The sequence below is a fragment of the Lepisma saccharinum genome, chromosome 1, assembly GCF_977018435.1.
Source record: "Lepisma saccharinum chromosome 1, izLepSacc3.1, whole genome shotgun sequence".
NCBI classification, from domain to species: domain Eukaryota; kingdom Metazoa; phylum Arthropoda; class Insecta; order Zygentoma; family Lepismatidae; genus Lepisma; species Lepisma saccharinum.
In genome coordinates this window covers 9,745,351-9,759,233 of record NC_139229.1, presented here as the reverse complement: position 1 = coordinate 9,759,233, position 13,883 = coordinate 9,745,351, and the positions used below count along the sequence as shown (strand labels likewise).

The following is a 13,883-nucleotide window of genomic DNA, read 5'->3' as shown; positions in this document are numbered from 1 at the left end:
TTCAAACTCTTGAGTTTCAAAACAATTGATTATGCTTCTCGTGGCACTGTACTCTTAAAATAATAACAGGGTGGCTACTCACTGGGAATTCCTTGAATTCCGGGAATTATACGTGAATTCTGCATGAATTTCTCTCCGCAGACGTGAAATATTGCAACTTTTATTAATTGCAGTTCCATTGAATTTATACATATTAATGCCCAGAAGCAAGTTTTTCGCAGGAAAAGAAAGCTGCATGAAAAATAGAACAAAATTGTCTCAGTTCATTTACTTTGTGAGTGTACTTTGCAGAACAATCTATCTAACTGACTGAAAATTATTGCAGACTAAGATATCTTCACGTTGATTTGGTAAATGTGAGTTTGAAATTCTCATACAATTATTTTTTAATTTTTTTTTTTAATGAGTTTATCCCGAAACGTTTGTGACTTGTGTTTGTAGATGTATTTCAAATCTGAGTATGTGAAATGGCAAATGTAAACTGTGCACCGTAAATTATATAATTTTAAATGTGTGTGTTTGTGCCCTAAAATTTTTTGAAAGTTCGCCTTGAAAACCGGGAATTAAACTTGAACTTTATCATGGTCCTAGAGTGGCCACCCTGAATAACAATTTACCTTTTTAATAATATAAGATAATACATGAGCTACATAAAATACAGTCTCTGCATTGTAACTATTACTGTGACTGTCTTGAAGAGAAATCGGAAGCGAATCCCGTATGTGTGCAACAAAATCATTGCTTTGGGAGCTTCTGCTGGGCAAGCACCTATTAACGAGGGTGGGGTTAGCAATGGGGTGCTCAACTTGGGATTTTCTTCCAACGTTGCCAACATAACGTTTGTAACAACCAGAATCTGATGCTTGAGCCATCATTCTCTGTTGTTGACAACAATTGTAAATGAACAAATATTTCAAGTGTTTTACAATAGCAAAAGCATCATTGTTAAGATGTCAGAAAACTTGTATTTAACACAATTGGATAGTATAAAATGGATCGTAAACTATCATTTGTTTTTCGCTTTGGACTGTCAGTTATTTGCAAGAAATTCACCCAACTCATTCGGTCACACAGGGACATGTGGTTAGTTATTGCATGAATATCGAGTATATGTCTAGGTATGTTGATTGAGCCGTGGTAGCTCAGTCATTAGGGCATCTGACTACCATGCAAGAGACCCAGGTTCGATCCCCGGCGAGTGAAAACCGAGATTTATTCCACCTGTTCAAGCGGCTCCGGCGCCCATCCAGCATCGTATAAAGTAAGTACCTGGAGGAAACTCTGGGGGGTAAAGGTGGCCAGGGGCATGGTGCTGATCACATCACCCCCATCTTTGGCCATGATCAAGAAAATGTGGGGCCTGAACCCGACACCCCCTATACGCCTTCATGGCATGGTGCATAGCACAGGGGAGCACTTTACTTTTTACTTTACTTTATGTCTAGATATGTTTTGAAATATGGAAATAATATGTAATAATAACTAAAATATGAGCCAGAACCTATGTACAAATATGGAAAAGAAACAACTGAATTTTTCTAGACTACACGCCATGATTCCCGAAGATAATTCAAAATATAACTGATTTAAGTTTCATACATAATATGTATTTACATACATATCTGTTCCCTGCTAATATTTTTGAGTATTTTTTTATACTTTACTTTATGTATTTCAGGCTGAATCATCGATATTTCGAATGGCTGTTGGCGGACACAATACAGCGGCTTCTAAAACTACTTTAACGATCGAACAAGTCACTGCTATATCTGGATCGGATACTAAACAACAAAAACCTAAGTCTCAGGTTCAAAAATTAGCGTAAGTATATATTTTGTGTGTACTGAAGTTATTTCATGTTTTGACTAAGAAATTAAAATTTTAATGTCAAGTAGTATAGTGATTGCTTTTTTAATTTCTTACAATGATTATGCTTCAAATTTTGCAGTTCGTGATGATTTTGATCCATATAGAAAGTTTTTACATTACTTTCATGAATTAATTTTATATTTCATATTCAAAATGTTTACAGTAACTTTTATGAAATGTTATATTATTTTTACTTTCAAAAACTTGTTACAGAAAAAAATTCATAAATGTGAGAAAATGTATACAAAATGTAACTTATATATAAGAAAGAGGGTCATCCAGAAAGTAAGTTCCGTCGGCCAATTAAAATAACACAAAATGCAATGGAACAAAACAATTTATTATATACTGAAATACAGGCCTTGGACTATGTTTCAACATAATTGCCATCCCTGTTGAGACACTTACCATAACGACAGACCATACTTTGTATCCCTTTATCGAAGAACGATGCTGCCAAGTAGTAATAGCTTGTTTGACAGCATCGTCATCCTCGAAGCTCTGGCCACCAAGGAAAGCTTTCAGGTGCAAAAAGAGATGAAAATCAGATGGGCGAGGTCTGGATTATACTGGGGATGAGGAAATTTTTCCCAGTCAAAGTCTCTAAGGGGTCGTTGCATGGCAGGTGCCATATTGAGACAAGCAGTTCATTCATGCACATTGTTCCGTCCTTCGTTAAACTGTCACACCCATCTCCGTACCGTTCTTATGTTCACCATACGCTTCACAAATTTGATGGCGAATTTCAGCTGCTGACACATTCCGTTCATACAAAAACCATATGACTGAGTGCACTTCACCCCACAGCGGGTGTTTCGATTATCTTGAACATTATCGCAACCCACTATAAAGCATCTCCACTTCTGTCTTCTCTAACACTGACGTCTCTGACTTGCCAATGCTTCCAACTACTCGGCGCGCATGCGTACTCTTGTGATTGCAGTGCAGCTGAGGCGTAAATTGCAAACGGAACTTACTTTCTGGACGTGCCTTGTATTTCCTATGATATTTTGAAAAAGAAAACAGTCTGCTGGGGGAAAGCTCTATATTCTAAGTCCCGTCTGGAAAGGGTTAATTATCATGTGCCATAATAAAATTTGGTTGTATGTGACTTGTTTCTGGACTTTCTTTATTAATAATGATATTTTTATCTTAAAAATCTTATCTAGATCTTCTGCTGAGGGCTCGATTGAAAGCAAGCAAGACAGTATTCAAAAATCCCAAATCTTATCAACTACAGGTCCTGTAGATTTGTGTGCTGCAACGTTCCTTGATGTGGCCATCCTGCGGTGCCTTTTCATACCGCAGTGGCAAGAGGATGGGGTGTACTGGGCATTACAATTTTTCTATCGCAGGTAAGCATCACATAATACAGGGTGTTTTTAAAATATGGAACCACTTTCCTGCAAAAATTTTGTTAAAGAAAGAACTTGAACATTTATGACACAATAATTCATTTAACACAACGCTGAAATGTTTTCCTAAGTCTGTGGTTTCATCTTGTAATTTTACAAAATAAGTGCTTCTTCATACTGGGTATTAATGCATCTTTCACAAGAGCTTGGATGCTGAGAATCTCTGCTATTAAGAAATTAAGAGGGTGAAAGGAGGGTAGGGGAATGAAATGTTGATCATATTGTAAAAAAATCTTAATTCAATTAAAAGCTAATTACCTAAATGTATACTAGTAATGGGTCATTAATTGGTACATTACTGAAATGGTTGTATTGATGTCAATTCTATTGTGAATGAACGACGGGATATAATTGCACTGCAACTCTTGTGCATGTGTGTTGTAACCACCTCTTTCAAGTTCCAACTGCTAGATGTTGTGCTTTCTTCATTGCTGAATAATTCTTGTACTCGTGTTGAATTACACTGTGCTCGTGTTTATACTCTTGAGAATGGCATTGAATAATTTATATGTACATTGTGATTCAATGATTCAGGTCCCTCTTTAAACTGTAGGTCCAGTTCCGATTAGCCTTGCTGTGTATAAAGTGAACTTCAAAACCAAACAAAACAAACAAGATTTTGTATGCAGCATAATTCCTCTGTAGTTATTGCATGATAGATTGTGGCATTTCCAATACCTATCTTCCAAGTTACTAGTACTTCGTGAAATTTTTTCGATATTTACACAATTTTGAGGACAATTAAACTCTGAAATTTTTGCATGACATTTTTGTGGTCATGCAAAATAGTACCCAAATGCCGATGTATCGATTGGTAATAGTGAATAAATGCCAATCTATGGTATTGGTTCAGCCAGCCCCCCCTTTCCTCCCAAGGCGAGTTGCACATCCCCCAATATCATGTCATGCACCCTCCCCCCCCAAATCATAGCATTTTCACCTTCAAACCGTAGCATAATCCCCACAAAGTATTTAATTATGACAGCGTGTCTACCGAAAGTAACTTTCTCCTTAGCTTTACTAACCGGCCCCCGTGGCAGAGTGGTTAGCACATTGCGCTACGATGCCAGGAGTCCCGGGTTCGAATCCTGGCCTGGGCATGGATGTTTGTGAGTGTCCAGTCATCAATTTAATCATATCATCACTCATCCCCATCTTCGCAAATTAGCCAAAAGTGGCACAAAAAGCCAAGTAAAATAAAGCAAATCAATCAATTCTAAGCTTTACTGAACACTATACTTGATCTGCCCCTCCTCCCTAAACAGAGGTGCCCATCACTCAAGACCGCCCCTAAAATCGTTCATCATAATCCTCCCAAAATAGTTTGGATGAATACGTAATATTTGATGTCTATTTGAATGAAATACCATGTTAAACTGTCCATATTTTTTAATTGATCGATTAGTTGATTGTTTAAATGTAGTAAATTAAATTATGTAAATACGGTTCCTCTTTCAAAGAACACCCTACCCCCACCCTCAATTTCTTGAGGTAAATATAATTATTTTAGTAACCAAAAACAATAATTATGTGGATTTTATCTTCAGTGCAAATTTAACTTATTAAAGTAAAATTTTCCTGACAAGAAGGTAGAAATGCGGATTCGATATATCTTTGTTTTAAATGATGCACCTTCTATATATTAAGCAGTATACCAACACTAAGCATTATATTTTAAGAAGTTATGTTATTAATCAATATCGAGAATATCGCTTATGTCTTGTAATGCAGCTATAGTATAAAACATCACATTCACCTCAGTAAAGCACCAAACATGCATTTCTGTGAGCGAAGCAAGCAAGAAAATTTTTACATCATTTCTTTGTAGGCTTTAAAGAATAGTATTAATTTTATGGGGTGTCAATACTTTTTTTAGGATCCCGAGATATTTGGCACGTTCGGTGTCTGAAATGTGTGGATGCCATATCGCTAAATACAGTCTCCAAAATTTAATGTTCGAACTCTCCCTCCACTACAGAAATCCCTTGACAATCTAAGATTTAACACTTTATCAAGAGCTTCCTATCTCCCTCTTTAATATTAATGCTTAATCCTACCACCAAAATTTCCATGCCAGTTTTGATATTGAAGAGTGGATATTGTCTCCACCAAAAAAAAATAATTCTCAGTCTCCACACCAGAATTTCCGCAGCAGTCGAATACAATAATAATACACAAGAATTGGATACCCCCTCAATTTAATGCTCAATCCCCTCTAAGTAAAATATCAGCAATAAACTAAGACCTAGAGTTGGATACCCCCCCCCCCAATGTGAATTCACAATAAAAAGTAAAGTAAAGTAATGTGCTCCCCTGTGCTTAGCACCACGCCATGAAGGCGTATAGGGGGTAACGCCCCACACTTTCTTGATCCGGTCGTGAGTGGGGGTGATGTGATCAGCATCACGCCCCTGACTGCCTTTACCCCCCAGGGTTCCCCAGGTACCCATGTTATTCGACGCTGGGTGGGCGCTGGGGCCGCTTCCATCGTTAGAAAAGTTCCCAGATTTGAACCGGCCGGGGATCGAACCCGGGACCTTTAGCATGGTAGTCAGACGCGTTACCGACTGAGCCACCCGAAATATGTAAGAGTTGAATGTCCCCCCCCCCCCCACTTTCGATAAAACCCTTAAACACTTTCTTTTCTTCGTCTAATGGATTAAATATGGCGCAAAAATATATAAATGTTGAATTTTATATTATTTGAAGGGGAAAAATCCCTACCAAAAATCTTGATAGCACAGTGTGCACCTTAATTCCCCTTGTGGGCACATCTGGTTCAGCCCTAGTTCACCTTCATAATTCGTGACTCTCTCTTTCATTGTTATCGGCCTGTGATACATTGTATAATGAATGGTTAGAAAGGGGCGTACACTTGGACATATATGCTAAATTTTCTGAGTATAAACGCTATTTAATGGACAACATTCTTGCTTAATTTTTTTAATTTTTATTATTTTTTTATTATTATTATTACTATTATTATTATTGTTACTTTCTTAATGTGTATATATATATACCCGTACATATATGAATGTAATTGTATAAGGTTTGATTCATTTTGTTTATCCACGGTAATGTTTAAGGACGATATATAGTATAACCCCTATATGTATTTTTTTTTAATATCTGAAATGTGTATAAATATTATTTTGATGTGTATAAATCCTATGTAAGACATTTACTGTGCACTGTAAAAGGGCAGATGCCTGTTGTGTGCAGGATAATAAATAAATAAGTAAATAAATAAATAATGCAAGATGGGTGTAGTTAGCCTAAGTGCTGACACATCCAGAATGTTAATTTTCAGTCAATTTTAACAGCATTGTGTGTAGATCAGACTTCCAAGCATCACCCAGTTACAAGATGCATTTATTTTGCACTGTATTTTGTCAATCACAGGCCCTTCAAAAATGAATAATCAAGGTTGCTTTGTTTCAGGCTTCATGATATCAACGATGAATCTTGTACGCAGCAACAGCCAAGACGAAGAAGCAACTCTTTACCAATTCCAAAAATAGAAGTTTCATTGTATCAAAGTCCTGAACTGAAGAAGAGGGAATCAGACTCTAAAGATTTCATAGAAGTGCCTGAAATTAAGGATGTCTCTTATCTTACAGGTTAGGTTACTTATCTACTAAGTTAAAGCATAAAATTTAGTACAAAAACCAGCAAAAAGGAACTGATGAAATGCATTGAAGCTGCTGTGAAACATCCCAGAGATAATTAGATATTTTGGATATACCTGTTGCATGCTTGTTTTGTATTTGTTGTTTAATATTCATTATGTTGGATACCAGGATCTTTTGAGAATTGAAACCTACCAAGAAGAACTGAAAGATTAAATTCACTGTGTAAGTAACATGAAATTCACATATATCGTTCCTAACATCGTAATTTGCCAGCCTTTGCAATTTTTACTTGCCTACATACAAAGGCAAAAATCTGTAATTACATAAAAATCCGGGTCCTAGATGTAACATTACTAATCATTCTGAAAAACAGTTATGACTCTCTTTTATGTTTCAGACTTGAAAGCTAGGTCCATTCTAATAACGTAACAGGTCAATTTAACCATCAGGAAGTCAGTTTCGAGTAGCCTATGTTCATAAACTGGCATTTTAATACAATATATGAAAACTCCAAATGCATAGTGTTGTGCATTTAGCTTGGAACTACATGGCAGTTTAATTTTTCTTGAAAAGAACATATGAAGAAAGAATCCAAGGGTGGATACAGCATTGTCACATTATTGCTTTACCCTCAGTCGTAAGCAATCCTTGAGCCAGTTAACATCTGTTGTCTCTTTACAGTTGAACCAAGACCATCGTAAAGATGGAGACCTTTCATTAAAATATCCATTCCTTTTTGTGCGGCTGTTAAGTTTCGCAATGCAGTACAAAATGAACAAATTATCTCCATGGTAGCGAACTTCCTTGATTGGTTCAAAGACTGACACAAATTTTTTAACCCACCTACAAAAGTGATGATTTTTCACCGAAGAAACTGTCATTGCTCGGAGAATTGAAAGGAACATCTTCAGATCAACATGATGAATATTATTATAAGTACTTAAGTGTAATACTGCTTCTGTGAAATTGCTTATAGTTGACATGTCACAGTCGAACTATAAGGATGTAATTTTGTGAGATGAAATAATGTTGGTCTTACATATGTTGCAATTGTAATCTTATTTAGTTTATTAATAAAGATTTAATTAGATCTCACTTCTTGAACTAACATTGATGTTAGTTATTCAAAAGTAGTTGGGAAAATTACTGCTTAATCAGGATAGATTATTTGCCTCCAGAGTATAAAAACTATAAACCAGTGAGAACTAAATGTAAGTTGCATGTAGACATAAACTTATTAGCCTCTAGGACATCACTACACGAAGATCCTAGAACTTGATGCTTTGGTGAGCACAGACTGTCAAGGTTCTTTAAGTTCAAAACCTGATTAAGCAATAATTTTCCAAGTGCTTCTAAAAAAGAAGAAAAGAGAAGTTACCAATAATATGTATTGTATCCACATAAAGTGTATGTACGAGAGGGAATCAAATGAAACTTCTATAAAATTTTAATATTCCTTTGTTAGATTTAAAGTTGGTAAGAAATGATTATGAACACATACAAAAATTGCTGTTTTTAATGGGTGATGATAGATGCGGTTGAAGCCATAATTTCATTGAATAAGGATGGCTGCAATTTTAAAAAATTCCTAACACCCTGTGCATGGACAACCACATATAACTTACCTCAGAACAGCCCCAAATGATATATGGAAACGGGCAAAAGTGCTCCCCTGTGCATAGCACCATGCCATGAAGGCGTATAGGGGGTGTGGGGGTAACGCACCACACTTTCTTGATCTGGTCGTGAGTGGGGGTGATGTGATCAGCACCACGCCCCTAACCGCCTTTACCCCCCAGGGTTTCCCCCAGGTACCCATGTTATTTGATGCTGGGTGGGCGCCGGGACCGCTTCCATCGTTAGAAAAGTTCCCGGATTTGAACCGGCCGGGGATCGAACCCGGGACCTTTAGCATGGTAGTCAGACGCATTACCGACTGAGAAACGGGCAAGAATTTTAAATCAAGCATTCACCTATCATTATTATCACCAGCCATAATCATGATCATCAGCTTTGCAGTTATGTTAGAGCAGGACGGAGCATTGAATAGACAGAAAGAGACAATCAGTGGGGGTCAATGTCTGTTTGAAACTTACTGTTTCGATGTAAGTTGAATATAATAAATGGCTATGCTTTTAAGGGAAGCACGGAGGAAAAACCGAGAGCTTTTACTTGTTCTTTGTGCATTGAAAGTGTAAAACTGACCATAATATAGTAGAAACCAGACAACATGAATCTGCTTGTATGCCACAGTGTTATGTCGAGACAGGTGAAACTAACATGTTTCATCCTTCTTAGCTAAGTCAGGCTATTAGTTTGCCCAAAGATTCTAATAACAAATGATCTGCTAAATCATCACATTAACTCCTACTATCTGTGAGGCCTGATACAGGTTGTCAAGCTCAAACAACATGGTGTATTAACTGGGACTGAGCCAATACCAGTGGTATCAGTATCGGAAAGTATCTGTTGGAAGTAACCTACCGATACTTTTCCGGAATTTTGGTCTTTCACGGGATCAGCAAAAATGCCACGCGACACTTTCGCGGAGTCTAATTATCATGAAATTATGCAAAATTCAAGTTTCTCTTTATTTTGCACCAATTTTGCATGAAAAACTGGATGTTATGGTTATATAACATATATTTGAACATTCATATAATTCTTGAATATTCTAAAGCAAATTTGTTGGTTAATTGATGCATATAAACACAGTCAAAAAAGTTTTGCATCAGTACAGAAAATGACCAAAGATAGTGACAATGACAGTGGGAATACAAAAGAAAAGATGAAGAACAAGATATGTTGAATGAAAAGGGAACAAAAAAAGTACAATTTTCTCAGAAATGTGTTTAAAACGAAAATGGCACAATTCATGATGGAGGCGAAAAAACAAAGAACTCTCACAAGAAGACTGTTCGTCATAGCGGATCCACCAGAAACATTGTCTACCACCTGGTGTGTCCTCCCCTGGCTGCAAGAAGGTCTCCCCTGGCTGCAAGAAGGTATTGAACATGCTGTGGCATACTGAGGATGAGACGATCAAGGTGATCTTGTGGTAAGCAATCCCATTCGTCCTGTGACGCAAGAAGAACTTCACGAAGATTGGTGGGAGCCACAGGACAGTTTGCTGCAATGGCATTTTTTAGCATCGACCATGCATGTTCGATGCAATTCATGTCGTGACTTTACGCTGGCCAGAGCATGCGACGCATATTCGCCGCCTGCAGATAATCGTGCACCATATGTGTGCAGTGCAGTGTGGATGGTCATTGTCATCCACCAAGACAAACTCGTCACCAATTTCCTGAAATGGTTCCACAGTTGTCTGGAGAATGTCCCTGACATAACGAACAGCTGTTTGTGTCCTTCTAATTGGAATTAGGGGTGTTCGACGTCCGAGCATGATCCCTGCACATACCATGATTCCTTCTCCTTGGTATGGATGGACCCCCTAGACACCACGAAGCTGCTCCTGCAGTCCAGGGCCTCACCACACCCGTCCTCTTCGCGAATCTGGCCTTAGATAGAGCCTACATTCATCGGTGAAGAGCACATTAGCCCAGTGATCGTGTCCCTAATTTCGATGTGCACAGGCCCAATGCACACGGTCACGCCGATGTCGTGGCAATAGGTACTGACACCGGAGAGGTCTTCTGGAACGTAAACCACTTTCTCGGAGTCTCTTACGGACAATTTGATTTGACACATGCACACCAGAGGCTGCCTGGAGGGCATGAGTGAAGTTCCTTGCCATCATGGTATTCTGTCGCTGAGCTGAGAGTCGTACATAGCAGTCTTGTGCTGGTGTTGTGGCCCGTGGACGACCTGTCCGTTGACGATCTGCTACAGTTCCTGTGTCTGTATACCACATCCAGGTTCTACAGACATCGCTTTGCGCCACTCCAACAGCCCTAGCTACAGCCCATTGTGACATGCCAGTCTGCAGTAGCGTGATGATCCTGGCCCGATCAAACTACACTATTGTACGCCTAGGCATGCCTTGCACACAGCTGCACTCGCTCGTCTTCGCTAACTGGACACAAGGAGCACCTAACTAACCTTCGCCGACTACCGTGGTGCTACGCTTGAACACACGCATGCACTTGCCGACTCCAGTAGTAGTCTGTGGTGATCGGTATTGCATGTCGACCATGTTATTTCTGCTTCATCGTTTCTTGTCTGCTTCGGCATGTTGCGGATGCTATTTTCATCACTTCTCGGGTGATGCAAAACTTTTTTGACTGTATTTAATTGGAGAATAATATTTATGCACTAATATTGATCAGTGTTTTGAACAACTTTTATTTATTGCAGTTTTCAAAGTATCTGTATCGGTGGGAATCTGTTAAAGTATCGGCATCAGTATCGGTATAGGTTGAAAGTGATATCGGCTCAGCCCTAGTATTAACCCTAAGTGCATTTCTCCAGCATGACAATTCAAGGCTTCACTTTGCCAGGTAATTAAGTGGTCCCAGGTTCAGTACCTTGTGAAGGCACAATGTACTGCAGTTCAGATGCTACTTTAAAAAACTGCATCATTACAACCTAAAGGTTCCGTCCCAGGGCGGGTAATTCACGTAACAAAAATTGAATAGTTAATTGATTGAGTTTTATTTAGTAAGCACTCAATAGAATAATAGAAGGGAGAAGTTAGGGGCAGAAGGATTAGCACCAAGTACTATCTCTGTATTGCCTGGATGCTGGAACAGTCGGCTGGGCGCTGGTCTCACTGGCTGGCCTGAGGTGTCTTGCCTCTGGACAGTTCACAGCTTGGGCTCCATGGCTTCCGGGCAACCCTGGAGTCAATTCTTCGCATCCAGCACTGCTGCGCTCTCGTGAGCTGATCTCGATCCGTGGTGTTCTCATTGGCTTCTGCTCCTGAGGCAGGGTGTTAACCCCTTTTATAGTGCTCTCGGAAGTTGGGAAATGCTTAGGATAGGGCTTCTGGGTATGGCCGGTAACGGCATGTTCAGTACCGATTAGCCTGTCAGCATAAAATGGGCCTAAAACGAATTTTGGCTTTTTGGCAAAACCTGGGTCTACAGAGTTTGCCATAATAGAGGATGAACATCTTCTACTTCTTCCTGTAGTCTTGCTAGACATTGTGTCCTCTGATGACCACATTTTTTGATCCTTTAAAAAAATAACTTCATTGTCAAAAGTTTTGAACAGACGAGGAGGTAAAACTAAAGTTCACAAAAAGTTGTATGGGCATTCCAAAGAGTTTTATTACCAGGGTATAAAGAAACTGACGACAAGATGCTAAATCGTTGAAAGGAGTGGAATTATATGGACCAGTAGTGCCAATAACTTCCATATATCAATAACCCAACACTTTCATTTGATTCTCCCTTGTATAATTATTACTAAATTAGTAATCCAAGACTTCTTTTTCTTTAATGCCATCGAAATCAGCAAAACAAGTTATGAGAAAAATGTACATGAGGCAAGTGAGTTAAAATTTTAAGTATGGTATGAGAAAGGAGCAAAACTTTATTTATATTAAGCATATTTTCCTTTGTCTGAATGTTAATGACAATGCTTCTTCATTAGCATGTGAGGTAGAGTAGTGGTATGCACTGGATCAGCAATCGAAAGGTCACAGGCTTGATTACCAGCAGGGTAAAAATTAGTGGCACTGAAGTCAAGAGAAGTGACGCTATTTTGAATTGTAGAGTTAGAATAAGGAAGGACAAGAATTAGAAAATAGAGATTGCATGGTGATATTTTTATTTATTGCCTTGTCATTTAGGGCTGTGCCAATAATGATGTACCCATATTGACTAGTATCAGTGATACCAATTCAACGTTTCCATTTTGCACCATTATTGTGTGAAAAACTGTATTTTGTGATTACTAGGGATGGGACCGATTAATCGGTACTCTATCAGTATCGGATGATATAGACATATCGGTTTATCGGTAATATTACGTATTATTTTACCGATCCGATATATCTATAAATATCTTATAATTTAGTGCAAAATTTCATCATTTTATTATAATATTTGTGGATAATCCCCATGCCATCCTTTTTAAGAAAGTAAATTTCTAAATATGCAATTCTTTTGCAGTGCATTCACCTTGAAACACACATTTATTAAGGTCAATGAACCATTCAGGTCTTCAAGGAACATTTGGAAATTTATATCAGATCTGTAGAATATCGGTTATCAGTATCGTTAAATTTTATATCTGAACTCGATCGGTTTCGGTGATTACATAAGAGGTATTTTAATATTCTGAAACAATTCTTGAATATTTTCAAGCAAAACACTAGTAAATTGATGTTTGTGATTGTAGTGGAATTCTCACCCACTAATATCGAACAATATTTTGAAAATATTCGAATGATTAGTTTTCAAATATCAGTATCTGTGTCAGTGGAATTGGTAAGATTATCGGATTAGCCCTTGTTAAAACATTACAAAAGCAGGACAACAGGTAAGCTGTAAGTTGCAAGCAGCAACTCAAGATGACAATGTACTTCTCATTGTATGCCAGAGGTACATGACATCACGTTGCCTTTTAAGTTCGTCATACCATGCAGGCACATTGTGCATTTTATTATTATGAGGTGATAAGATGTATGATAGCAAAGAACCTCAGTAAGATTATTATGCATTTTATTAAATTAGGGATGTACTGATATGGAAATTAATACATATCAATGTAAAAATTTACCAATATTAGTAACTAAAGTCCAAATTTTTATGCAGTATTAACTTATAAAATATGTACATAAATCACACAGTATGATGAAATATGTAATTAAAACGTTTCATGGAACCAATATTCAAAAAGCATATCTATTTCGTGGTCTAAATTTTTTATAAATCTAAATGTATTTAATAAATATTGAGTTATAGTTCAGCCAAGCTAAGAACCAGCTTGTGGATCACCTTTATGGGAGTGACCCATTGTTGCCACGTTTATCTGTGAAGAAACGTGCACCCCCCCCTCC

The 13,883-nt window shown here is 37.9% G+C and overlaps 1 protein-coding gene across 2 annotated transcripts in view; it reads left to right on the top strand.

Annotated features, from left to right (window-relative positions):
* The window catches only part of unc80 (unc80, NALCN channel complex subunit), a 310,307-nt gene that overhangs the window by 124,356 nt on the left and 172,068 nt on the right, over nucleotides 1-13,883 (top strand). For both annotated transcript variants that reach the window (XM_083128968.1, XM_083128960.1), the window contains exons 12-14: nucleotides 1,679-1,821; nucleotides 3,039-3,224; nucleotides 6,726-6,904. In XM_083128968.1, the coding sequence (XP_082985094.1) occupies nucleotides 1,679-1,821; nucleotides 3,039-3,224; nucleotides 6,726-6,904 (508 nt within the window). The remainder of the gene's footprint in view (nucleotides 1-1,678; nucleotides 1,822-3,038; nucleotides 3,225-6,725; nucleotides 6,905-13,883) is intronic.